Source organism: Oratosquilla oratoria, chromosome 43 (assembly GCF_046742065.1).
Source record: "Oratosquilla oratoria isolate Oo_2021 chromosome 43, ASM4674206v1, whole genome shotgun sequence".
In the NCBI taxonomy this organism is placed as follows: Eukaryota; Metazoa; Arthropoda; class Malacostraca; order Stomatopoda; family Squillidae; genus Oratosquilla; species Oratosquilla oratoria.
Window position 1 is genome coordinate 26,173,573 of NC_134819.1, and position 26,986 is coordinate 26,200,558.

Below are 26,986 nucleotides of genomic sequence, written 5' to 3' on the forward strand. Positions count from 1 at the left end.
GGAGAGAAGGTGTCCTTAGTAGAAGGATGCAGGTCGACAAAGGTGTCCCCCAAGGCTCAGTCGTGTCCCCCCTTTTATTCACATTCCTCCTGGTGGACGTGGGCAAAGGAGTACGGGGTGATACAGTCGTCACCGAATACGCAGACGACATAGCCCTCTGAAGGAAGTCCAGGCACCGGCGGCCCAAAAAGAACTCGGCTCAGCTCCTCTTCGCGGCCCCAGTACTGTACGACCTACCCAGACAGAAGCTGCCTTGTATGGTAAGGGTAGAATGCCAAGCCCTACGTGCGGCACTCGGCCTTCCGAAGTCGGTACTATACGAACAAGTATACAACGAAACTAGCATACGACCTCTCTGGGCCCGGATCAGGGGGGATGACTGGTTGCACCTCTTCAGTTCAGCAAGGGTACCCAATTCCACGGACGAGAAACTCTGTGAAGTATGGATCTCGGCACAGCACGGCGAGCCCACCCAAGGCCTGCCTGGCTCTGTTAAAGACCTGTGTCTCCGAGCCGGATTTCGACCTAGCGATCGCCGCCTCATCGCTCAATGCCAAGTAGACCCTTTTCCTCCCTGGGACTTCTTCTCGCCTGAGGTGAAGACGAACATACAAGGACTAGGAAAAAAGCAAACCCCCAGCTGCTGATTGCTCACACCAGGGAACTCGTAGCGAAGGAATTCGCAGCAGATTTCCGGGTATACACCGATGGTTCGGTTATGGAAGACGGCCGTACGGGTGCGGGCGTCTACCTGGAACCCACAGGAGAGACCATCGCCAGGAAAATAACTCCCAACCCCATCCTTACTGCCGAGCTAATCGCTATACGAGAAGCCCTAGGTGAAATTATGGTCCTCCTCCACCCATCTCCAAGAGTCATAATCCTGACGGACTCTCGCTTGAGCCTAGAAGTGCTTCTGAGTGGCTACTGCGCCTCCAGACCAGAGCTTAGTACAGAAATCCTTCGACTCTCGACCGAAATATTCAAACTCTGCACCAGCTTCCTGTTTCAATGGATACCTGTCCACGTAGGACTCGAGGGAAATGAGAAAGCAGCCAAACGAGGTACATAAAGACCTGAGGATGGCGCCTTGCTTGTTCCACCCTCGACTGGTGATGCCTATAAGAAGATCGACGCCGGTGCATTAGAGCTATGGAGAGAGGAGTTGGTGAACACTGCAGCTAGCCGAGGATGGCCCACCACGACCTGCACTGAACCCACCCACAAAATTCTACCCGCACTGCCTCCGCATACCTTGGCCATGGCATCCAGACTCCGGTTAAACCACTGGAGGATTCAACACACGGATACAACATGCACAAGCGACAAGGAGCTAGCCTCTTTCAACCACTGTGTCTTCACCTGCCCCCGCCCTGGGGCACAACTTCCAGCACCTCAGGGGCCTCCTGGGGGATCCAACTACAGCCCTGTACCGTCTCCGGGGAAGTAGTAATACGGACGCCGGACAGGGGCACCTAGCCCTTGCAGCAAAACTCACCGGCTCCTCCCCAGTAGGGTCCCTGTTGTAACTCTGCTGCAAAACACCCTCGCCTCTAAGAAGCCCCTGTCAATGGAATCCATGCGACACCCATCTACACCATGCCCTAATCATTTATTATTTATTATTTACTATTTGTTATTTGATATTTATTCATTATTTATTATCTATTATTCATCATTAATTATTTATTATTTATTAATTATTATTTATCATTTATCATTCATTATTTACCTATTATTTATTATCTATTATCTATCATTTACTATTTATCATTATCTTTTTTCATTGCCGTTTATTATTTATTATCTATTAATTATTATTTGTCTATTTATTTTCTAACATTCATTACCTATTATTTATCATTTTAATTATTTATCATTTTAATTATTTATCATTTGTTATTTGTTACTTATTATTTAATATCTAATATTATAGTTTTTAATTTTTGTTTTTTGTGTTTACTATCAATTATGAATTATCTATTATTTAATGTTTTAGTATATATCATTTATTATTTATTGTTTATTATTTATTATTTGTTATTTATTACTTATAATCTTTTATCTTTTATTTATGCCTGGTCAGTCAGATGGATCGACTATCCGAAAACTTTTGTTTACAAATGAAACTAAATATAATTTAGCACAGGAAGTCAACAATGTAGGTAATGAGGTCAAAATATACAAAACACAAAACTTATTTCAAGAGCAATAGGTGAAGGATTTGGAATGTCAATGAAACAAAGTACTTCGCTATTTGTTGGTTCGACATCCGATATTTCGTTTATAAGATCCTTTTGAGCTGATGCCACTCGCTCGTTTTTCGATGTAGGCACTCGATTATGCGATCACCAAACCTTAAACAAACGCACTGCGATCGCAGCGCCACCTACGCTCCATCGACCACCCATCGAAACTCGTTCCCGTTCTTTATTCAGTATGTTTGCTCCCGACGATGTTTGATGACGACGAGAAGGCTTCCTCGGGATTTTAGCAAAACTAGCCATGAAAGATATGTGCGGTGCGGGATCGGGTAACTAGTGGCTAGTGACGTTCTACAGAGCCTCATTTTCTGCTCTCTCCATTGGATGTAGGCCTACCGGGGAAACCATTGTATAGAAAAATAATGGACGGCGTGGACGAGTGTTATATATCTTTCAATATAGCCTAGGCCAAGGCTACTCTCCCCATTAAATTAAATTAAATTCTACTAAAGCTTAAGTTTAATATCCGATCGTTCGTTATTTGATCTGGTTTTCAGGAACGTACCCAGTTGTATAAAGGGGGAAACCTGTAAATAGAATTAACAGAAGCCAAAAGAATGTGTGCATAAAACAACAAAGAAACGAAAATTAAAATCTGAAGAGGAAATATCAATAACATAGATACAGTTTGAGAAGTTTCAATTCTTTATACTGTGACCTTTCCAAACCCCCAAGTGGCTGTTTCTCAAAACGTAGACTTTTTTCAATCAAAACTTATAGAATTTTTTGCCTTTCGTTTTAATGCAAATTTGATGGAATATGCACAAAATGGCAAAATAACTTTTCTAAGACGTGTCATTTTTTCTGTTATTATTATTTTTTTGAGGCAGCTGTAGGGTATAGTACATATCATTTTTTCTTTTTATATAAATCTTTTATCTTTTTATATAAATGTCTCCGATTTGGCCCAAACTTACTCCAGAGGGAGAGAGTCGTCCACAGGGCACAGCGAGGTCGATGTGGGGAACTTGGGCCCAAGGGCGAGGTTGTGGCGACCAGTCAAATTTGTTTATGTTTGTGTAATTTTCTTCTCTCATTTCCGCCTGTTGGCGCCCGTACTTTTAGCATGAGCAGTATATAAGTGCGATCCGCAAGAGCCCAGGTGGCCCTCGACCTGTAGCTGAGGTGATGACCCAATCGGGACAAGTGGCCAAAATGACCCTCATAATTACCAGAGGGACATGGTAAAAGTACGGGCTGTGCCCTGTGGACGACTCTCTCCCTCTGGAGTCTCCGATTTGGCCCAAACTTACTCCAGAGGGAGAGAGTGTCGTAATAATACTCGCATCATAAAGTATAGTCACCGCTTATATCGATCGTTTTCTCTTTCACCCGTGAATATTCATAACCATAGAAAATGTGATGAAGACAGTTTAGAGCAGTGGTTCCCAAACGGGGGGAAATTTAAAGCTACCAGGGGGAAATAATTACACTACCTACTAAAAAAATCTCTGATGGTTTTTCTTATGTCTGAGAGAGAGAGAATGCCTGTTTATCAGTATATTTGTACATTTGAAAAATGAATTAGTAAATAGTCACAGTGTATTTCAACTACTCTTTCCCTGCTACACATGAAGGGGGAAATCTGGATAGTTGACCTGGGTGCAGGGGGAAATGACAGAAAAAAGTTTGGGAACCACTGGTTTAGAGAGAATGTCATTACGCAGGGGCAACTACAATAAATATAATCAAGACGCCGATATGGCAGCCTCGCGTATCCACTTGCTCCTCATGCCGCCTACGTATGCGGCACCGTATGGAAGGGGTTAAACATGCAGTGATAACTGAATTATTTTAATCAATTATATTTATTCACTTATTTGTTTCCTCATTCTTTTACTCGTTTGTTTGTTTCTTTCTTGTTTTCTATTTGTTTCCGTTGTGGACCAGAAGCTCTGCTGATGGGATAGTCATCTAAATATTATCCTTTGTATTTTCATTATTTTTTTTCTGCAGACACATACCTGTGGATATCTATGGCAGATGTGGAACAAGGCAGTGTGGACCAAAAACTGGACGAAAACCAAACTCGTGCGGCTTCGTCTACAGTGATTACATGTTTTACCTTGCTTTTGAAAATCAAATATGTAAGTATTCTACTTTGGTGGTGTGTTTTTCATAAGTAAATTACGGTTTGCAAGACTGATACTGGAAAAGGGAAGAGGAGGGAGTAAAGATTCTTACTAGAGTGTGCCTTTTCGTTCCATTGGCCAAAAGGGGGTAATGAGCATACGCCAGGAGGCACGTAGACATAGCCAAAGCCGTCACTTTTGTCCTCTGCGCTTTAGGAACGGTTCGGGCAGGTAGATTTGGAACCCGGACAAGCTTCTAAGATGATGCGAGACCAGCACGCTTCCGATTGCACATCAAATGAGACAGAAATCTGTATATCCATTTCTCTTTCACTTACCGTTAGTTCCTTTGATTGCAAATGCAATGGTGGCTACCTGGCTTCCTTTTAGTTCCATACTGGTCAGGTGTGAAGCAAACACTACTCAGAGAGAGTAGTTCTATATCTTTTTTTTTTTTTTTTTTTTTTTTTTTTTTTTAGGATATCCACCAGGTGTGAAGGTACAGCAGGGGACAGGTGTTCGGGTGGGGGGTTTAATTGGGACTGTATTTTCGGGTTTCCGACATGTACCCATGCCCCAACCAGCCACCCTTCTTAAGCAACCTACAAACCTGTATGTTCCTTAATCTCCCCATGATATTCGTAGCAACAGCGAATAATAGTGAAGGTAGAGGAGGTAGACGAGGAATAATGAGAGAATTTTAATGCTTCTACGTTTTGACCCGCAGATTCTGGATCCCAAAGTTTTGAGATCAAGACCCTGCGGGTCGAAACGTAGAAGCATTACAATTCTCCCAGTAATCCTCGTCTACCTCCTCCACCTTCAAAATCATTTGTCATTATTTAGTTTATTCAAAAGCGAATAAGTTGATATAACTGGTCAGATTATCCATCATGTCATTAACCTATGCCAAGAACTTTATGGGTGATAACGCTGACCCTTGTGGGACTCCACCAGTAACTTTCCTCCATCCTCATACCCTGTCTTTCACTATTGTCTTCATTAGTCTGTCCTTCAGGAAGTCTTTCATTCATCAGGCATGATGATGTGGCGATGCTCCAATGTAGTGATGATGACCTTTACAAATTTCATTTTGGTTAATGCAAGGCGACCTTATTTAGGGGTAGACGGTTCCATTTCGTCTCGAGGCTACTCCCCAACTGAATAATATTGCTAGTATTAGCAGGGTGAATATGCATGTTACCATGCTGGAGGGGTAAAGGTGATGGCACACTAGCCTAACATGCTGCTTTCTTTTGCTACTTCGTTTGAGTAGAAACGACTTCCACAAGAACATCTCAACAATGTGTCTAACATTCGTATTCTAGGTTTAATTCTCTTAGTTCGTCATTCAGCTTCTCACTATATGGCGCAAGAGTCATTTGACCTTTGGAAATTTGAAAAACAAAAGACCGTAACCGAAGTCGTTTCTACTCAGACGAAATATCAAAAGCAAGTAACGTGCTAGCGAGAAGTGCCTAGTGTACCGCCACCTTTAACTTGTCAGCTGTTAAGAGGAAAGATGCACAGGGAGACTAAAAGAGCTAGATTTTGCCTGCGCCTCCTTCAGGTAGGGACTACGTTACCGAAAAGTTCTTCAGGCCTTTGAACTCATCGGCGATCCCGGTGGTCTTCGGCGGCGCCAACTACAGCAGCTTTGGGCCTCCCAACTCGTACATCGACGCCCTCGCCTTTCCGGGCCCCAAAGAGCTCGCAGAGTACCTATGGACAGTGGCGACCAACCGGACACTCTACAACAGGTAAGCCAAGTTGTGACAACTTGTTTAGTCCTTTTGTCTGGCTGGTGACAGACTGCTTGACTCGGTTTTGGATAAGGCTCAGCTGCGAAGGGATAAACACCAGTCCTGTTTATTTCTTCTCAGTCAGGTGGTTAGCTTACTGTTTCTATTTTGGTTAGCGTTAGAACTTTTTATTCACCCTTGCCTCAGAAGGTTAAAAAGGAAGTTTCAATCAACCCTTCAGAGTACAGGTGTATAATTTAATCATCTTGTCCTGGTTGACGGCTTTAGATAAGCCTTTTGACTGTACAGATTTAGAAAGAAGTCTCAATTAATATTTCCAGCCAGGTGGTTAGTTGAGTGACTGTTAAAATTACTTGACAAATACAGTGTCGATTGCTATTTCAAATAAAAGGTGAAAAGATAAAAAAGGAAGTATTACTGAGAACCGACACTATATATCAGTACAATAAAATCATGCAGATAACACATAATTTTTTTTTTTTTTTAACAATTCACCTGTCAAACCCCTGCACCACCTTTGGAGGCTTTATTTTATCTAATACCAGAAAATGTTATTTAGCTTAGAAATAACCTCTGTGTGTTAGAAATAATGATATTCAAGGGAAAAAAGAAATTAAAAAAGTTAAAGAACTGGGATAAAAAAAAAAAAGAGAGAGAGAGAAAGGAAAATCTGGGTGTTGATTAGGATGAAAGTAACCCAAGGAGTTTTCCTCAGTTTGAATAAGTAAAAAAAGAATAAAAGCCATCTCTAAATCGTGAAAAATTTTGGCATAGTAAGTGAAAATTTGATCATTAAACATGTTCATTGTTCAATTGAATATTGCTCATTAGTGTGTTAATTACCGCTTATGAAACGCAGATTTTATATCAAAAAGTCTGCCTGAAGGAAGTAATGGAAATGTTGATTCATGGCTACATCATATCAAGGTTGGACATCTGCAACCTAAACGGTAACAATAACCTGCAAAGAAAGATTATAAATCAACATCAGGCCCAAGAGGTTCACTGTGTTTTTTGTTTTTTTTCTTTCTTTGACAATGTATACCTCTACTCTGTTATGTGTGTCTTCAACAGTTACCACCAGTGGCGACGGGACTACACCATTGACCTGTATCGGAAGCGCTTGTTTCGCTTCTGTGACCTCTGCGCTTTCCTCCACAACAGAACCGATGCAACCATGATCAGACCAGATCCGTAAGTTTCTTGCGAACTCATCTTTATTCAATTGCTGTGATCAGTGCGAGCGTAGTTGCGTCATTCTCCATTATGAATAGATAAATACAACTAAGTTAATACGCACACACGCACACACTTGCTGATTACTTTATTTGCAAGTCTTAGAAGTTAGCAGAAAGAAATCAGTTCAAAAACATTTGAATTAGGAAAGATGAGACTTAGGATGAATGAGTAAAGACACGGGAACTTATAAAGGACGACAACATCAAAATAAAATGAAGACAGGTCTTTTTATTAAGACATCTCATCCAGAGTAAAGAAATATCTTTAATAGAGACAGCAAGGCAAAACAGCTTCTAATATACATTGTTTATCTACAGCTGAGTAATGATAGATACACAATCGGGAGAAGAGATAGAGAAGATAAACTGGCTGGTAGGAGTGTTGATGGTTACTGTAATAAATTGCATTATGGTGGAAGAAGCAATTTAAATAAAGGGCAAGAATGAGGTAATCCATCTAATAATAAAAACTAAAGGGCAAAATAAAATAGATCACATCGTGACACATGTCCTACCAAATACTATAGCTTAGAATAGATTTGTAAAAAAAAAACTGAAAGGGCACAATTCTCCTTAAAAAAAAGATGAACAAAGTAACAATATATAGTATTTGTGAGAGATTTTAATTGTGATTAGGTCAGTTAGGAGCAGTGGTAAGCAAGTAGTAAGACAAATTCCTGGGCAAATAATCTGGCAAATGTAGCAATGGAAAACACATTAACCCAGCAGGTAAAGGAGGTAATCCGGGAAAGAGGGGATGACACTCCTACAAGATTGGACACTTTTGAACAAAGAACAAAGCATCATAGACTCTTTGAAAGACCTGTGCCTTATAGGAAAAAGTGAAAACGTAACAATTACATCTCAGCTGGTAGGTGGAGAAATACATACACACACACGCACACACACACACACATATATATATATATTTATATGGGAATAAACTCTCCTACTGGGATTCGAACCCTCGCCTGAGTGGCTTGCTTTCTATAAAGCGAAAACCGTACCGTCACGCCACCATGACCCTTCAAAATGGAACGACTTAGTTCACGGACTAATCTCTCCGCTTTGAGGGGTCATGGTGGCGTAATGGTACGGTCTTCGTCTTATAGAAAGCAAACCGCTCAGGCGAGGGTTCGAATCCCAGTGAGAGAGTTTATTTTCCAAATGTCATAATGACACATATATATATACAGTATATATATATATATATATATATATATATATATATATATATATATGTATATCACTAAAGCCACGCCTACTAAACAGCCTTACCACTGTTACTGAACATCATCACCAAACACCGGTGACAGTACCTAATACCACAACAATTCCTTTAGTTTTGTTTTTCTCATCTTTCATTTCTTTGTTTCCGGCAGGTTGGCAAGGCTGAAGGGAGTCGTGGGTCGCGTAAACGGAAGTTATCCCAACTTGGCTGACTGGTTCGTTAAGGGCAGCAGCTGCCGTTCATGGACTCCATGAAAAGGAATCGATGTATGACCTGTTAATTGCCTGGATACTACTGATCCCACGGTTGCCGGATACCGCTATAAAAAACTGAAAATCAAGAATATAAAAGTGATTTTTTCATAATGATGTAATACTACAAAAGAAATCAAAGTGCATCCATTAAATAATAGATTTTTTGGTACCGCATCCAGATTACAAAGGATTACAAAGAAAGAGCATGCCGACAGGAAACTTTTTGGTCCATAACTATATCGGATGTGGAAAATACAATAATACATACATATACCAAGGCTTTTTCCCCCTTACAAGGGGGGTAGCCAAAAAGAAAAAGGCATAAAATCATTCCCACCCATTCCATCCCTGAATACACTCCACACCCCTCCACCCTCCCTCTTATCTTAGCACCTCCTAGATAACGGGTCATCCCTGCACCTTGTCCACTGCCCTAGGTCAGAAGCAGTGTTGCAAGTCACAGCACATCCACAGCAAAGCCGCTTCATTAAATCGGCAACCCCCCCCCTCTCCGTCCCCCCATTGCATAAAATGAGAGGACGGGGAGAAATCCCTTTGGGCTGTGTCAAATTTTGCTCACACATACTACCTCACCCCCCATCCACCCGCCCATTCCACCTCATGCAATCACAACATCATCCATATACAACCATTCTCCATTCACCCCTGTCTTCTGTCCTCTCCCGTCCTTCGTCAACAGACATTCCCCTCTTCCCCAAAGCCCCCTTCACCCCATCCATCCACCTCATCCTAGGACGTCCCCTCATGCTCACTCCCTCCACATCTGCCTTCCACACCTCTTTTACTAGTCTTTCTTCACTCATTCTTTCCATGTGTCCAAACTATCCTAATATTCTTTCATCAACCCTATCTTCCAGCTCCTTTTCCACCCCTGTTCTTCTCCTCACCTCATTTCTCACTCTATCTAGCCTAGTAACCCCCATCATACTTCTGAGATACCTCATCTCAAACACATTCAAACTCCTTCTCTCTTCTTCTCTTATGTTCCATGTTTCTGCCCCATACAGTGCTGTTGGCACAATCACTCCTTCATACAGTCTCCTCTTAGCATCTATTCCCAAATGTCTATTCCTCATTACACTCTTCAATCCACCAAGGCATTTACTCGCTTCTCTCAATCTACATTCTACCTCCACTTTCACTCCACCTTTCCCTGCCACATTTGCACCCAAGTATCTAAAACTATCCACTTCCTCCAGTCGCTCTCACTTAATGCTCACTTCCAGACTACTGCCACTTTCACCCCTTGTACATCTCATCACCTTACTTTTACCCACATTCATCTTTAGCTTTCTTCTATCACATACTCTCCCAAACTCTGTCACCAACTTCTTCAATCCCTCCTCCAATCCTGCCACAAGCGCAGTGTCGTCCGCAAACAACAGCTGGCTCACCTCCCACTTTTCTCCATTTTCTTTAACCATCTCCAATCCCTTGCCCACTACCCTTGGATTTACCTCTCGCACCACCCTATCCATGTATAAGTTGAACAGCCAGGGCGACATAACGCATCCTTGACGAAGTCCCACCTTTACCTCGAACCACTCACTCTCTCCATTTCCAATCCTGACACAAGCTCTACTACTCTCATAAAAGCTCTTGACAATACAATAATAGTAAATGAAATAGATTAATAAATGAACAAATAAGTAAATAGATGAAATTGATAAATGATAATAAACAAATAGATAAATGAAAATATAATAATTAAGAAATAGATAAAATCAAATAAATGGCAAGCATTGCAGCATATTGCTTAGGTGTTTATCTAAATGATGATACAAAACTGATCGCTTAAACCAATTAGATATTCAAGAAAATTTAGATAAACTACAGCAACAGTCTGAAAAGTGGCTAATGAAATTTAACACAGGTAAATGCAAGGTTATGCACATAGGTAAAAATAACAGTAAGTATGACTACAAGTTATTTGGAAATTCATTCACAAAAGTGGATAGTGAAAAGCATTTTGGTGTAATTATCAGTAAGGATCTTAAATCATTTAAGCAGTGCATTTCAGCCTCTGAGAAAGCAAATAACTATAAGATTCTAGGACTGATTGCGCGATATTTTGACTTCAAAAGCCCATCTCTCATTAACAAGATATATAAATCGTTACTTCGTCCACATTTGGTCACCAAATATCATTAAAGACATCGACAGATTGAATAAAGTACAACTTTGAGCCACAAAACTGATTCCAAATATCAAAAATAAATCGTATGAAAATTCAATAAAATATATGAATCTGTTTAACCCCCCAAAAAAGCATAGACTCAGAGGTGACTTGATACAGGTCTTTAATGCCACGTCCACACGGTCGAGCACTGTCCGCCGGGCACGAGGGCTTTGCTCGACAACGGGCAATTTCAGCGGGCAAACCATCAAGCTGTCCATTCCCGACGCCATTTGCGGGCAGTGGATGGAGGGCTGATATCGCTACCAAACGCACGAGGTAAGGTGAGAGCAAAGTTAGCAAACCCGCTCAGTACAGACCGAAGTTAACTTACCACCATGTCCGCACCTAGTATTCGTGTATAATGGCACCAGGCATGTCTCCGTGATTTCTTGTTTTTCTTTTTAATGCAGGCAGAAATTACGATGCTGTAAAGTGCTACCTTCTTTCCAAGTATGGCGGGAACCATGGTTATTGTACTGCACTGAACCACTCACTTCCAACCACGGCTTGTGGCCAACTAACCTCCAACCACCATCGTCAGCCGTGTGGACACCTTCGCGGGCAGAGTCTGCGGACTTTGCCCGGTAAGTCTGCCAGGCACAGTTCGACCGTGTGGACACGGCATAAGATTCTAAAGGGAATTGACATCGAAAATGACAAAATTTTCACAATGAATGGGAATCCAACAGGAAATAATGGTGGGAAATTAAATGGGTGGGAGTGATTTCTATGCCTTTTTCTTTTTGGCTACCCCCCCGTGTAAGGGAGAAAAAGCCTTTGGTATATGTATGTATGTACTTGAGGAACTTTGATCAAAACTCCAGGAAGTTTCAGGTTTAAAATTTTATTTCAGATTAAATTATAACAAACTCCTGTTTCTTAATGTTATGGTGGACGCGTCATCTGACGACTTCATCACTTCTGTTTACCACAAGCCCACCAATGCTGGGAAATGCATGAACAGCGAGAGTGAATGTACAGCTGAGTACAAAAGAGGTGTTAAGGCCTATGTGCGACGGGCGATTAAGGTTTGCTCGCCCCGGCATTCACTCCACTCAGAACTACAATACCAACGCCAGCTGTTTGTGAATAACGGTTATTCCAACACAGACTTTGACAACATTACTAATCAAATGTTTGACAGTAGTTTGTATAACCATACCCCTCACCACATTAATATCATCAAAGTTTTTTTATGAGAATATCTTCAGCAGTGCTTACCGAGAGGATGGGAAATGCATTAAAGACATTGTTTTTCGAAATTGTAAACCGGTGGATGAAAATGATGTCTTACGCTTGGTGATATTTTATAAAAACCCTCGCACTAGTTCCCTAGTCCTCAAAAATGATTTGTCTGGCACTTCTGGGATGCTGTCGAAAATTAACGTAGTCTATCAGTTCAATTGCACTTCTGGAGACTGTGAGCTCTTTTCTTGTAGCTATGTTGCTTATACAACATGCAGCCTTAACAGACGTTTAACTCTCCACCTCCAACAGGGAGCCATTAAAAATCATTTTGAACAGTATCACAAGTCTGTGTTGGATAGAGCAACCGTTGTTCATAACACTGAAGTGCTAGCCCAGTGTAATAACATTAAGGAACTGAAAATGTTAGAGGCTGTGTACAGTACTACCTCTCATCAACTGACTAAAAGGGGGGGTAACTGTGTCCATTGATGTGAATAATCCGTTGATTTGGAGTGGTGTTTGGCTGGCATAGTGATTGCACGCCCTAAACAACAGCACCAAAAACGCAGTGAAAACACCGCAAACACAGCTAATTAACGTCAGTTAATGAGAGGTAGTACCTTATATAAGAGAATTGTCTCCTGTGATCAATGTACAGGCTGATTTGTTGTCTGCTATTTCCTTATTTAATACATCCACGCGACATGTTGTACATAACCTCCCTGTGCATGCTAGGCACCCTACTTCACCTCACCTTACTCCTCCAACTCTCCCCCCCTCACCTCTCCATCCCCCTTCCCCTCCCCCTCCTCAAGCTCTAAGAAGGTCTTCCAGGGTCAGGTCATCAGAGGTTTAAAGATCGCGTTTGACCTAAGGGTGTAGCATTCTGATTTTTCCTGTAACCATGTAACGTATCTGTAAATTGTGTTGTCTTAACTGTTCTTGTATCTTGAAAATGACTCCTTGCAGTCGAAACGTCGAATAATTAAAATGGAGAACTTTGGAAAGTTTGTTTCCGCTTATCCTTCCAATATTAGAACTTAAGTCAGGAAAGTTGAAAATATTAAGAAGAAAATTAATAACTGTGAAAATGCTGTGGTGTTCAATTCAGTGTGTATAAAAGAAAATCTGCACCCTAAGTATACAATACATATATGTATTTATGTCTTGTTAAGTGTAGTTGGGAAGGCTTATGGGAGGATCTTGATTGAGAGGATTAGGAGAGGAACAGAGGGAGTAATTGGTGAGGAACAGTGTGGATTTAGGACGGGTAGAGGTTGTGTAGATCAGATCTTTGTGGTAAGACAAATATGTGAGAAAGCTATAGGAAAGGGGAAGGATGTTTTTGGGGCTTTTATGGATCTGGAAAAGGCTTACGATAGGGTAGACAGAAAGGCACTGTGGGAGGTTATGCAGATATATGGGATAGGAGGAAAGCTTCTAGGAGCTGTCAAGAGTTTTTATGAGAGTAGTAGAGCTTGTGTCAGGATTAGAAATGGAGAGAGTGAGTGGTTCGAGGTAAAGGTGGGACTTCGTCAAGGATGCGTTATGTCGCCCTGGCTGTTCAACTTACATGGATGGGGTAGTGCAAGAGGTAAATGCAAGGGTAGTGGGTCAGGGATTGGAGATGGTTAAAGAAAATGGAGAAAAGTGGGAGGTGAGCCAGCTGTTGTTTGCTGACGACATTGCGCTTGTGGCAGGATTGGAGGAGGGATTGAGGAAGTTGGTGACAGAGTTTGGGAGAGTATGTGATAGAAGAAAGCTAAAGACAAATGTGGGTAAAAGTAAGGTGATGAGATGTACAAGGGCAGTAGTCTGGCAGTAGTCTGGAAGTGAGCATTAAGGGAGAGCGACTGGAGGAAGTGGATAGTTTTAGATATTTGGGTGCAAATGTGGCAGGAAAAGGTGGAGTGGTGGAGGTAGAATGTAGATTGAGAGAAGCGAGTAAATGCCTTGGATTAAAAAGTGTAATGAGGGATAGACATTTGGGAATGGATGCTAAGAGGAGACTGTATGAAGGAGTGATTGTGCCAACAGCACTGTATGGGGCAGAAACATGGAACATAAGAAAGGAAGAGAGAAGGAGTTTGAATGTGTTTGAGATGAGGTGCCTGAGAAGTATGATGGGGGTTACTAAGCTGGATAGAGTGAGAAATGAGGAGGTGAGGAGGAGAACAGGGGTGGAAAGGGAGTTGTTGTTGTCGTTCCCTAGACTGTCTGTCCGAGCAGTCCCGTCTCCCCAAGGAAGGCCACAGCCGAAACTGGGTTTTCCCACAAATCCTTTATAGAGTGTATGTTGTGTTGTTTGCGTGCATGATTGTGTATAATGCAGTCTTCCATTATGTGTTGTATGGTATGGGGTGAAGTGTTACATCCTGGGCAGCTGTTCACAACACGGTCGTCCAGCCTCTTCTGGTAGCTTAGAAATGCTGGGTGGTGACCGCATCGCAGTCGTGGGACCACCCCCCAACCCCAAGAGTTGGGGGCCAATCAGCAGCAACCACCCCTGGCCATCAGCTCTACGCAGATGGAAAGGGAGTTGGGAGATATGGTTGATGAAAGAGTATTAGGATGGTTTGGACACATGGAAAGAATGAGTGAAGAAAGACTAGTAAAAGAGGTATGGAAAGCAGATGTGGAGGGAGTGAACATGAAGGGACATCCTAGGATGAGGTGGATGGATGGGTGAAGGGGGCTTTGGGGAAGAGGGGAATGTCTGTTGAGGAAGGACGGGAGAGGACAGAAGACGGGTGAATGGAGAATGGTTGTATATGGATAATGTGATGCATGAGGTGGAATGAGCGGGGGGATGGGGGGTGAGGTAGTATGTGTGAGTAAAATTTGACACAGCCCAAAGTGATTTCTCCTTATCTTCTCCTTTTATGCATTGGGGGGGGTCGCCGATTTAATGAAGTGGCCTTGCTGTGGATGTGCTGTGTCTTGCAACACTGCTTCTGACCTAGGGCAGTGGACAAGCTGCAGGGATGACCCGTCATCCAGGAGGTGCTAAGATAAGAGGGAGGGTGGAGGGGTGTGGAGTGTATTCAGGGATGGAATGGGTGGGAATGATTTTATGCCTTTTCCTTTTTGGCTACCTCCCTTGTAAGGGGGAAAAAGCCTTGGTATATGTATGTATATATGTATGTATTCTTACTCTTACTCTGTTGGCTCACGGACCTGCTGCCCCATCGCCGCCTTTATTAAGCTTTTCCACTCTCCAGACCTCCGCAGCTTCTTGTCAATCAACGACTTGAGGTGCCAGTTCCTGAACATCCTTCTTGACATTATCCGTCCATCTATATCGGGGTCTACAAAGCGGTCTGACCCCATCAACTCTTCCATTTATGGTTTTCTTAGGAATTTTGCTTTCCTTCATTCTGGCACAATGTCCTGCCCATCATAGTCTCCTTCACTTGGCTATATCATGTATTTTACTCTGGCCTGACAACTGTGGTAGTTCGATATTATGTCTTCTTCAATGCTCTTTCTCTTCATTGTACACTGCATGGCTTACAATTGAGTGACAAATTCGGTATCCCTGATGGTGTCCAAACATTGAGAATGATGTTTCCTGTCAGCAACACCTTCGTAATTGTAGTCAGAAGAAATCAACTCCCTCCTGACAGTCTTGATGAACTGTTCAGTCACTTTTAGCAGTTTTGAGATCTTGCTGCTTTGGTGTCTGGTGGAAATTAACATAAGTACCACATGCCTTTTCCATAAATGAAGAAATTTAAAACTCTCCATAAACACAAGGTGTTGCTGGGACAAAGTCTCGTATACCAATCAGTTGCTTTTGTTCTGAGTGGTATGGTTACCCACGTTTTTCCACGCTGTGTCCCTGAAACAACAAAACAATAACTGTATGCACCCTGTATATAAGGATATAATACATACATACATATACCAAGGCTTTTTCCCCCTTACAAGGGGGGTAGCCAAAAAGAAAAAGGCATAAAATCATTCCCACCCATTCCATCCCTGAATACACTCCACACCCCTCCACTCTCCCTCTTATCTTAGCACCTCCTGAATGACGGGTCATCCCTGCACCTTGTCCACTGCCCTAGGTCAGAAGCAGTGTCGCAAGACACAGCACATCCACAGCAAGGCCGCTTCATTAAATCGGCGACCCCCCCTCTCCGTCCCCCCATTGCATAAAATGAGAGGACGGGGAGAAATCCCTTTGGGCTGCGTCAAATTTTGCTCACACATACTACCTCACCCCCCATTCCACCTCATGCTATCCCAACATCATCCATATACAACCATTCTCCATTCACCCGTCTTCTGTCCTCTCCTGTCCTTCCTCAACAGACATTCCCCTCTTCCCCAAAGCCCTCTTATAAGGATATAATAAATCTATTAATTTGATGTATGATGCTTTATTTATGTATCATGGATGACACAACCTGTCCAATACTGTAGAGAACTAAAAATATTTACCTGATATGTACAAAAATGTAGCACAAAAACTACAACACAAAAGAGAACTATATACAGAATGTAATTTACATTTTTACTCTAAGTGAGTGAGTACCATGACAAGAGCATAAGAACCAAATGAAACTTGTCACAGACTAAGTACCATGCAGGTGACAGAATTTCTGAAACAAGCTCTGTCACATGCACACCAAGGTGAACACAAAATCCACATAAATATTGCTTTAAAGTATTGCAACTATCTCCACAGAAATACACAGAACACAAAATTACTGCATTAATAACCTTTACTTCAACAATTCATATACTCTAAAAGTGTTTTAACATCAACAATGGGTATAATTCAATGCTAACTTGTATACACAATGATTACTAACAGGATGCTACAATATCACCTCATCATTCAGGCACCAAATGTAATTATTAAGGGGCACTTTGAAACAAAGCATGGTTGTAGTCTGGTACAGCCATGAGCAAATTTATTACTTTTTTATGCAATGACAATATATTGAGTTGGTAATTGACAGGTAAGTAGAAGAAAGTTATGGGTACAATAAATACTATCACTAACATATATATGTCATTCTAAAAACAAAAATAAATCTGTTTGGTGAATATATTTTATAATTCAAAATTTTGCATACAGGAATGGGTACATTTGAACTATTTAAAGCATTGATTGGTAAGTATAGTTTGCAAAGAAACAAATATTTTACACCCCTGATGTGGTAAGACAAGACCAATAGCAATGTAAATTCTTGCTCACAAAGTTACCATTGTGCCTTCTGGTGATATTACCCATAACAGCAAACCAACAAAGGAACAGAAGTTCAATAGCAGTTGGAAAATGAACTCCATGAAGAATGAGAAATAAGTTGTATAAACATAGGTGTGGCACTGACATGGGGAAGGCAAAGTATACATTTCCAGACAACTGGCACTGAACAGATCATTCAAATCAGATTCCTTAGCAATGATGAATCACAATTGTTATCTCATACCATCATTATCTAGCACATCCACAAGGACTGCACTTCAAAATCCAGTTGTATAAAAATAAATTTCATCTTTACACAAATGTTGAGACAACATAATATACAATATTGTATTATCACTCATTTTTCATATTTTTTTCTTTGTAGTTTCTCAGCAATGTAAACAAACCAGATTTAGTTATTTTCAACAAAACATTATTCTCCTATTTCAGGTTATGTGTCACCATTATCCCATTCACACAAAAACAAGTCAGTATTTAATACTAAGGCAATTGTTTAAAAATTTTATGTACAGCAACTGCGCTATAAAAGTCATTTTCTAAGGTGCCCACTTGCATATCCAAGTGCAATCGAAGGACTGGCCAAGATGTAATAACCAAGAGTCAAATAATTTTTCCTATTTGTTTCCTGCCTAGCGGTTGTATTTCTTTTTTGTGTGGGTGGGGGACTGCTGTCTGTATTATCACACACATGGTGACTTTGAGAGAAACAGTCAGACAGGTGCACTGGTACCATTCTCAACTGTTAATTTAGTGATCTTAGTCTTGGGCAGAGTTGAAAAAAATTCAACATCTCTGCAGTGTGAGCCAGTACTCCAGCTTTGGTGTGCAATAAGTTGGATGTGTGCATGTGTAAAGTAACAGCATTATCCATAGATTGATTGGGCCATATATGAGATCTGAGCTCTCATCCAGGATGGTAATAATTCTCAATCATGAGTCCAATATGTGATCCAAGACCATGTGAATACAAGAGAGAGAAAGAAAGAGGGAGAGATAAGGGAGAGAGAATGTGTGTGTGTGTATTTACCTAGTTGTATAATACGGGAAGGGAGCTATGCTTGTGGTGACCCGTCTTTGTATCTTTCAGCATCAAGTTTGTGTGTGGGGGGGGGGGTTAAGTAAAGAAGGAGAATGTCTTTCGAGCAGGTAAGGGAGAGGCCAAGAGTGGAATGCGAGTGGAGATGTGATAGGGGAAAAAATGCATAGCCTTAAGTGATGTTTCCTCATCTGCTCTGTTAATTTTTGAGTGGATGGAGGAGGTAGGGTCACTACACAATGAAAAAATAGGGAGAGGAAACCTGCTTTGCCTGTTGAGGTCTGCTGTGAAGAAGATGATGGTACAAGCACAGGGATGACTGTTCCTCCACAAGGAAACAAGATAAAAGGGATAAGACGTGGATTTTGGATGGTTGTGGGATGGGTGAGAGGTGGGTAACTGATTGGCTGTGCCACCCCCTTCTAAGAAGGAAAGGGTCTTGTGGTAAGGGGGGGGGGAGAGAGAGAGAAATTATATTGCAAGAGGTAAATGCAAGGGTAACAGGCCAGGGATTCAAGATGGTAAAAGAAAATGGAGAAAAGTGAGAGATAATCCAGTTGTTTGCTGATGACACTGCACTTGTGGTAGAATCAGAGGAGGGACTAAGGAAGTTGGAGACAGAGTTTGGAAAGGAGTGTGAAATAAGGAACTTGAAGATAAATGAGGGTAAAAAAAAAGGTGATAAGATGTACAAGGAGAGAGGATGGCAAGAAACTGGAAATGAGTATTAAGGGAAAAAGACTGGAAGAGGTGAAAAGCTTTAAATACTTGGGGTCAAATGTGGCACAAAAGGGATGAATGGAGGTGGAGGTAGAATGTAGATTGAGAGAAGTAAGTAAATGCCTTGGGAGATTAAAAAGTGTAATGAGAAATAGACATTTGGAAATGGATGCTAAGAGGAGATTGTATGAAGGGGTGATTGTGCCAACAGCACTGTATGGGGCGGAAACATGGAACTTAAGAGAGGACGACAGGAAGAGTTTAAATGTTTTTGAGATGAAATGCCTGAGAAGTATGGTAGGAGAAACAAGGAGATGAGGAGGAGAGCAGGTTTGGATAGGGAGTTGGGAGATATGGTTGATGAAAGTGTATTGGGATGGTTTGGGCACATGGAAAGGATAAGTGGAGAAAGATTAATAAAAGAGGTGTGGAAGGCAGATGTGGAGGGGGTGACCAAGGATGAGATGCATGGAGTAAACTAGGCATTGGGAAAGAGGGGAATGTCTGCTGAGAAAGAGAGGGAGACAGATAGGGATGAGTGGAGAGTGGTTGTGTATGGATGATGCTGTGATGCATGGAAGGGAGTGGGTAAGGGGTAGAGGGTGAGGGAGTATGTGTGAATGATATTTTGATGCAGCCTGAAAGGATTTCTCAGTCTTCTCTTTTTCTGCATGAGGAGACAGAGAGGGAGTCACCAATTAGATGAAGCAGCCTTGCTGTGGATATGCTGTGTCTTGCTGCATTACTTCTGACCCAGGGCAGTGGGAAAGATGTAGGGATGATCTGTCATCCAGGAGGAGCCAAGAAAAGAGGAGGGGAGGGATGGTGAATGTAAGTGGAGTATGTGGGAATGAAATGGGTAGGAGTGGATTTATTCCTTTCTTAAAGTTTGTCATGCTTCTGACAACCCACAAATTTGCCCATAGGGCTCTGTCAATGTTCTGACCAACTGTGATCATCTATCACCCTTGACCTAATAGTTTGTTTTTCTCACTATAAGGATCAGCAATGGGTGCCTGCTCATAGTGGTCCAGTGAAATGAAAGTCACCTCCCTGCCACCCATCTTGAAAACCTACCAACACCACCTCCATCTAGAGGTGCAGCCCAAAGGCTGGCAATCCATCTCTGGATTGGGCACTACTTTTCCTCCTATTTTTCACATATGAGAGAGTTGACACTGGCATATACTCCCCTCCTCTTCCTAGCCAGAAATAAAGAAATGGATCCACGCTAACACAATACAAGACTACATAGTCCAAAGTTTCTTCCTAGAGTAATCCATGAGAGAGCCCATGAACAATTGTTTGCTACTGTAGAGCAGCACGTTTCCAGTCAACGACACTCAAGGCAACAATTATCCTTCTTCTGTGTGCCATCATTTACAATACCGTGTTATTCCTTTTGTATTGCTGTTTAATATATAATACAATATTCTTGGCTTTAAACATTACATTATTTTGATGTGCATTCTTTCTTTCATGAGGTCTGCCTTGACCACACACTGTAGTGCATTACACATTTAGATTTTGTTTATCATTGGAACTGCAGTTGAAGATCCTGCACTATAAACCCTTGGTCAATGTGACCTGTTGTGCATTGTGAGCCTTTATCTTAATTTGTAGGTGAACTAATTTAACACTGCAATATACATAGTACTGAAATGAAAGAATATACCAAGTTTGATTCTCACTTACAAGCCAGACAAATAATTACTTTACTTGTCAAACTAAAGGGAATTTAACTTTGGCTAAAACAAAATTATTTTTAATGACAAATATTCACTTGCATATAACAGACAAAAAAAATGGATGTTTAGGCATAACACACCCAGTCATTATATTTCTCATATAATAAAAAGCCAAAGGAAAATTATTTTACTAATAAACTACAGGGAATAAAACTTTGGCCAACACAAAATTTGTTTTAGTGACACTATCTAAATCGCACATTACTGACAAAAGTGTGGTGGACATTTAATCATAATAGATCCAGTCACTGTATTAGTAATACATATTTCTGAGGAAGCTAAACTTGGAACAAAAAGAAAAGAGAGAAAAGTATGAATACACTTAATATTACTGAAGACTAGGCTTTCAAAGCTTTACAAAACACACTATCACTATCTTCTATCAGTTCAATATTACTAAATGAAATAGCCTCAGAAGCAGTAACTTTCCTTTTAAATGTAATCAACCTGGAATGCCATTTAAGAATTATGAAAAGGCATACTTGAGGATTTATCAATAAACATTACTGTTAAAACAATATTTCAGATGTAACTAAAATATTTTCAGGATACACATGTAGTAAATTATACAGCCATGATATTCCATTCAGAGGAGTATGCAAGAACATTAAAACTTGTTGGAAATAAAAGAAAAAAATGTCTTTCTTTCTTGGTGGTACTTGAGTGAAGAGTTAAGGCAGATAACATGAGGCACATTACAATCACTACACATCCTTCTTGAATAGCTCAAAGAATAAGCATTTTTTGGGGTTTTACAAATGTTAAAACAAATTAATTTGAAATCTTCAGACTAATCTGCCATAATGAATTCTTACTCCTATCTACAATATTATATTTTGGTTGTCTTTTTTCCTATTTGCTGAAACAAAATCTTTCTATAAACATCTGACATCACACTCGAAACTAACTCTCAGTCTACTAAAAGGCATCCAAGAATGGATTTATGGGTATGACTTAGGTAACACATAACATTTTCCCATCTGGGTTATTGACAGTAAAATAAACAGTTATTATACACACTTATCAAAATTAGAAGTCTGGAATATCCAGAGGAATAGAAATAAAAATACATATATTTACAATGGTTTCCCTTATCATGTAATATATCACAGTGGAAACCCATATTTGCTTGGCAATACTCAGTCTGACAACAAGTACAAAAACATTTTGGGCAAGACTAATGCCTTCAATGTTTACAAGCAGTCACACGATCCTATGAACAGTATGCACTATTTGCACCCATACTGCTTACCTTATTCTCAATTCTCCAGTAAAAACAGTCTTATCCTAAGCTGCATCCATAATTTACATAATAATTTGGTCATCTGCATAACACTGCAGATTATATTCGACTATACAGTTAAAACAGCTTTATTTCTTCACTTTATATCTATTCTCACAGTTCAGTCAGTCGATCTAATGTTGATATGCAAGCCCATTTTCCCAACATTTTTTCTCTTCTGTCCACTTTCTTTATGTGATATGTCACTGATGAGCCCCCAAGGAAATTCAATTCATATTTTCCACCATCCACCAATGCATGTCGGAAGGCTTTAATCACACTATAACTCAATCCTCGTGTCTCCAACTCCAATGATGATGATGACAGCTTGTCCCGTACACTCTATGAAAAGAAAAAGGAAATTACAAAAATACACATTCCAGCAGCTTTTTCCCCTTTACAAGGGAGGTAGCCAAAATCAAAGGAATAAATCCATTCCCACCCATTCATCCCCACATACTCCACTCACATTCACCATCCCTCCCTCCCTCTTTTCTTGGCTCTTCCTGGATGACAAGTCATCCCTGCATCTCGCCACTGCCCTGGGTCAGAGGCAAGACACAGCACATCCACAGCAAGGCTGGTTCATTTAATCAGCAATGCCCCCCCCCCTCTGTCCCCTCATGCAGAAAAAGAGAAGATGGGGAGTAATCTCTTCAGGCTGCATCAAAATATCATTCACACAAACTCCCTCACCCCCCTCCCCCACCCACACTTCTTCACCAATTACTCTCTCTGTTCCTCTCCTAATCCTCTCAATCAAAATCCTCACACAAGCCTTCCCAGCCACACTCAACAAACCGATCCCTCTGAAACTATTACACTCACACTTGTCCCCTTTTCCCTCGTAAAATGGAGCTATACAGGCACTCCTCCAGTCCTGTTGCACTCTACCCTCTTTTAGACAAACACTAAACAACCTCACCAGCCAGTCCACCATCACTGTACCTCCCTTTTTAAGACAGCATGACACCCATCCAACCCAGGTCCCTTACCTGCTCTCATCATTTTAATAAATGCTTTCACCTCATCTTTCCTTATTTCTCTTCCATTTTCCTCATTCATCAGTCATTTTCTTAGCACTTCCCACTGCAACTACCTTTGCCTCCCTATCCTCCTTCACATTTAGCAACTTCCTAGAATACTAAGCAATGGTACAAAATCTAAATGGTCTATAAAATATACTTAATCGCCATTTGTCTTACTTTGCCAAAGATGGTTCCTTGTAAAGGTGTCAACTTCAGCCCAACAAGAGACAGGGTGGAAAGATGATGAAGGTTAGAAGTGAAGGCCTGCAAGAGTGTGTGCTCCATTTCTGGTTTTCCACTTGATTCTCGGACCTCAACACCACCAAGATGGACTTCACGTAGCTGACTACTACGTAACTGCTTGCCTCCAGCACGCATAACCTGAGACACACATCATACAACTGTTAAAGGGTATACCAACTTTATGCCACAATCATGGATTACTTTTTCATAGTAATTTATACCTTCAATAATACTTGTCTTTTAAGTATCTTAAGCTTTGACTCTGCCCCCCTTAAAAGGGGAAAAGACAATTGGTATATACATTACATAACAAAACACAACTGCCTATATATAAATAATTAACCTTTTCACAGTTGTCCAAGGAGAAGACCCAGCCTCCTATGGTGAGTCTCCGCAGACATGGGAAGGCAGTAGGTATGAGGGCAAAGAGGCGATGACTGGTAGCATCATCAATGACATCAGAACCCAAATTGGAAGTGAGGGAGACATCAACCAGTTTGGGGAGATGACGAAGAAGGAAGAAAAGCTGTGGACCTCGTAACACAACTTTGTTATTTAGCGTAACCTGTAGGATGTAAAGTGTGTGAAAATCTTTTCAGTTACTTCACATACTGAAGAAGAAAAATATTTCTCAATATATGAAGAAAGAGCAAAGTATTTGTTGGCACACTCAAGATCAGTTTAAACCCATCATTCTACATTAACATAGCTTAATTAAAAACCATTTATGTTTTTATTGCTATCATTTGGAAGTTTGTTTTATATACCCAATACTGCTCTTAAACAGGGTTACTTCAATCATGTTTTCTAAACTAAAGACATCAAACTTAGCTATGCAATTTTTTCTTTTTTTTGTTCTAAGAAATTACTACTGTGATAGTATTTGCTATATTGACACATTTAAATTGAAACACCAAATAACTTTTATTTATCAAAATTTCAAATGAATGAAAGATAAAGTACGAGATATACAAGTACAGCTTCAACCTGTAAAATTCAACATTGTGAATGGATACTTCTATTTCAAAAGAATACTCAATATCCTTTTTTCCATTGCCTGTGCTCTGCCACTGCCACTGCCACAACACCTACAAACTGCACTATTTTTCCAGCATTTATTGATGCCATCCTCAATCAGTGGATTCTTCTTACCTTTCTAAATTATCTCTAGTCATGTATCTTTGATTTTTTTTTTTTTTTTTTCCCCCAATTATTTCTGTTACATCTTGATCCATACTGGGGTACCAACTACATAGGTAGGTACATAGACCTTAGGGGTTTTCCCCCTTGTAAGGGGAGTTAACAATGTTAAACTGAATCATATCATCACATATACTCTCCATCTTTTGCTCTCTCTTCCTTGATTGAAAGGAATTCTTCATGCATCCAATGCCATTGGGTATATGCAGTCAATAATGTAGAATCTCAACAGACGAGAGCCACACATATTAGAAAAAAATGTCATGCATATATTTTTTTCTGTCCCTCCTTTCTGCATGTAGTCTTATCAGTTTGTTCCAAAGATGTTGCGACACCTTCTCATCCCTAAGGAATTTTATATCAATTTTACACACTCCTTTTATTGGCCAACACTGGAATCACGTCACTGCTTTCTTTTCTTCTATTGATAGTTGGTTCAATATGGCTAATCTCTTTTCATATAGTTTGTCAGCTAGACAGTGGATGATTATGATTGATTATGATTTCTGCTCTTTGTTTTCTATAAATCTCATTCCTATTCCTTATTTTGTGTGGAGACCAAAAAGGTTGCATATCATCTCATACATCCTTTTATTCCCCCCTCTCTATCTATATGGTGCAAAGCCACTTTCATATTCAGTAGTATATGTCTTGCCTACAATCTTACTGACACGTTTGTCAGGAAGTAAATTATCCATGATCAAAAACCCTGGGTCCATTTCTTTTGTTTTTGTAATCATTTCACTTCCCAGTAAGTATCAATGGTCACCAAAATATTTAATACAATCACAATAACTTGTATGCAGTTAACCACGAAGCAAGGTGGCTAGGCTTGGCAGAAGAACAGACTCTCTTGAGGTTCACTTCCATTACATTCATCCATTTTGTTTCTTTCCTGCTCCAACCACTTAAAATTTGAACTTTATCTCTTCTCCAGCCACAGTGACAATTCATTCCTGGTAATACCCTTTCATGAAACAGGTCCTTGATGTCCATACATTCTCCTACAACACACTCGTCGATTTACATTTTTGTTTGTTCTACATCCTGGTCACAACCCCTTGTGGTTTCATTCACTCTATCTGCTTCCTTCCTTGCTTTCACTACCAGCACCACCAGTTCATGAATACTTCAAGGATAGATACACTTATATATTTCCTGAAAGACCACTTCAGGTTGGCCTCTCCTACTCTTCCTACCAATCCCATCTTACCACCAAGTCCATGCATGAACTCTGTTGTTCTGTAACCTATCATACAGTATTTCATAACTCCATGCATAACTCTCAGATACATCATTTCCTCTGCCTCCACATAACTCTTCTCTTGCATTCATAAATTATGTAAATTATTACCTCAAAATTATCAAGGTTGAGGAAGGCCAGGGAGTTGTTGGTAAGCGGAGGCACTGCTTCTTGCAATGCAGATACAATGTCATCTTGCCGTGACAATCGACCAAGAGCTGCTCCCTCATGCAAGCTGACCATGACCCGAGTGTTACCCAAGTCCAAATGTTGCAACTCTGTAGTTGCTAGAAAGCTAATGAATTCACGAAGTGACCTCTCACTCTGTACAAAAACAATAAAAATTAGTTTAAAGCACTGTAGCAGCATACTCAGTTAATATGGCACCATATCAACTTTCACTACTTATACTAAAACCATCAATATATTTAGGGTATTGAAAAATATATATACCTCTAGCTGTAGTGTCCATCCATTGAGCACAAGGAACCGAAGGGATCTGTTCTTAGCTAAAGCATTCAAGGTCACATGGAATGCAGCATCCCCAAGTAGAATATGCGGTGACGTCAAATCAAGTAACTGAAGCGTTGTATTTTCCTGTTAAAGTATTCAAATTTTATTCATTAATTTACTTTAATATTGAAAAATTATGATAATAATGATTCCTATGTATGCTCCTTATAATTCTTTCTCCAGTGGGAAAATTCATATAAAGGCTTCACTTACAAATACTACAATGAAACCAACAATCCAGTAGTAAGCATACTTTGTTACAGTCATAGAAGATTCACATTATAAATCTCCAATTCCAGACATCAACTACTATACTTTGTACTTGTAAGTAAAGGTAACTATTCATACACCTGTTCCTCATTTCCTTAATGCATCACTTATAACTACAGTGGAACCTCAGATCATAAATGCCTCTAATCATAAACAGTCTTGAGTGACAAACACACAAGCTGGTAACAATGTGGGGCAACATACCAGGGTATCAGTGAGACAGCATCAGTTGCAGTGTAGCTTTCACTCCATGCATATCCACAGTGTACACA

At 40.5% G+C, this 26,986-nt stretch overlaps 1 protein-coding gene across 4 annotated transcripts in view; it reads right to left on the reverse strand.

The window, feature by feature from the left end:
* Nucleotides 1-16,579: 16,579 nt before the first annotated feature.
* Nucleotides 16,580-26,986, reverse strand: part of LOC143021810 (uncharacterized) — a 432,121-nt gene continuing 421,714 nt past the window's right edge. For all 4 annotated transcript variants that reach the window (XM_076179548.1, XM_076179549.1, XM_076179547.1 and 1 more), the window contains 5 exons: nucleotides 26,385-26,528; nucleotides 26,043-26,255; nucleotides 23,832-24,053; nucleotides 23,423-23,626; nucleotides 16,580-22,559 (listed from right to left, as the gene is read on the reverse strand). In XM_076179548.1, the coding sequence (XP_076035663.1) occupies nucleotides 22,332-22,559; nucleotides 23,423-23,626; nucleotides 23,832-24,053; nucleotides 26,043-26,255; nucleotides 26,385-26,528 (1,011 nt within the window). In that variant the 3' untranslated portion in view covers nucleotides 16,580-22,331. The remainder of the gene's footprint in view (nucleotides 22,560-23,422; nucleotides 23,627-23,831; nucleotides 24,054-26,042; nucleotides 26,256-26,384; nucleotides 26,529-26,986) is intronic.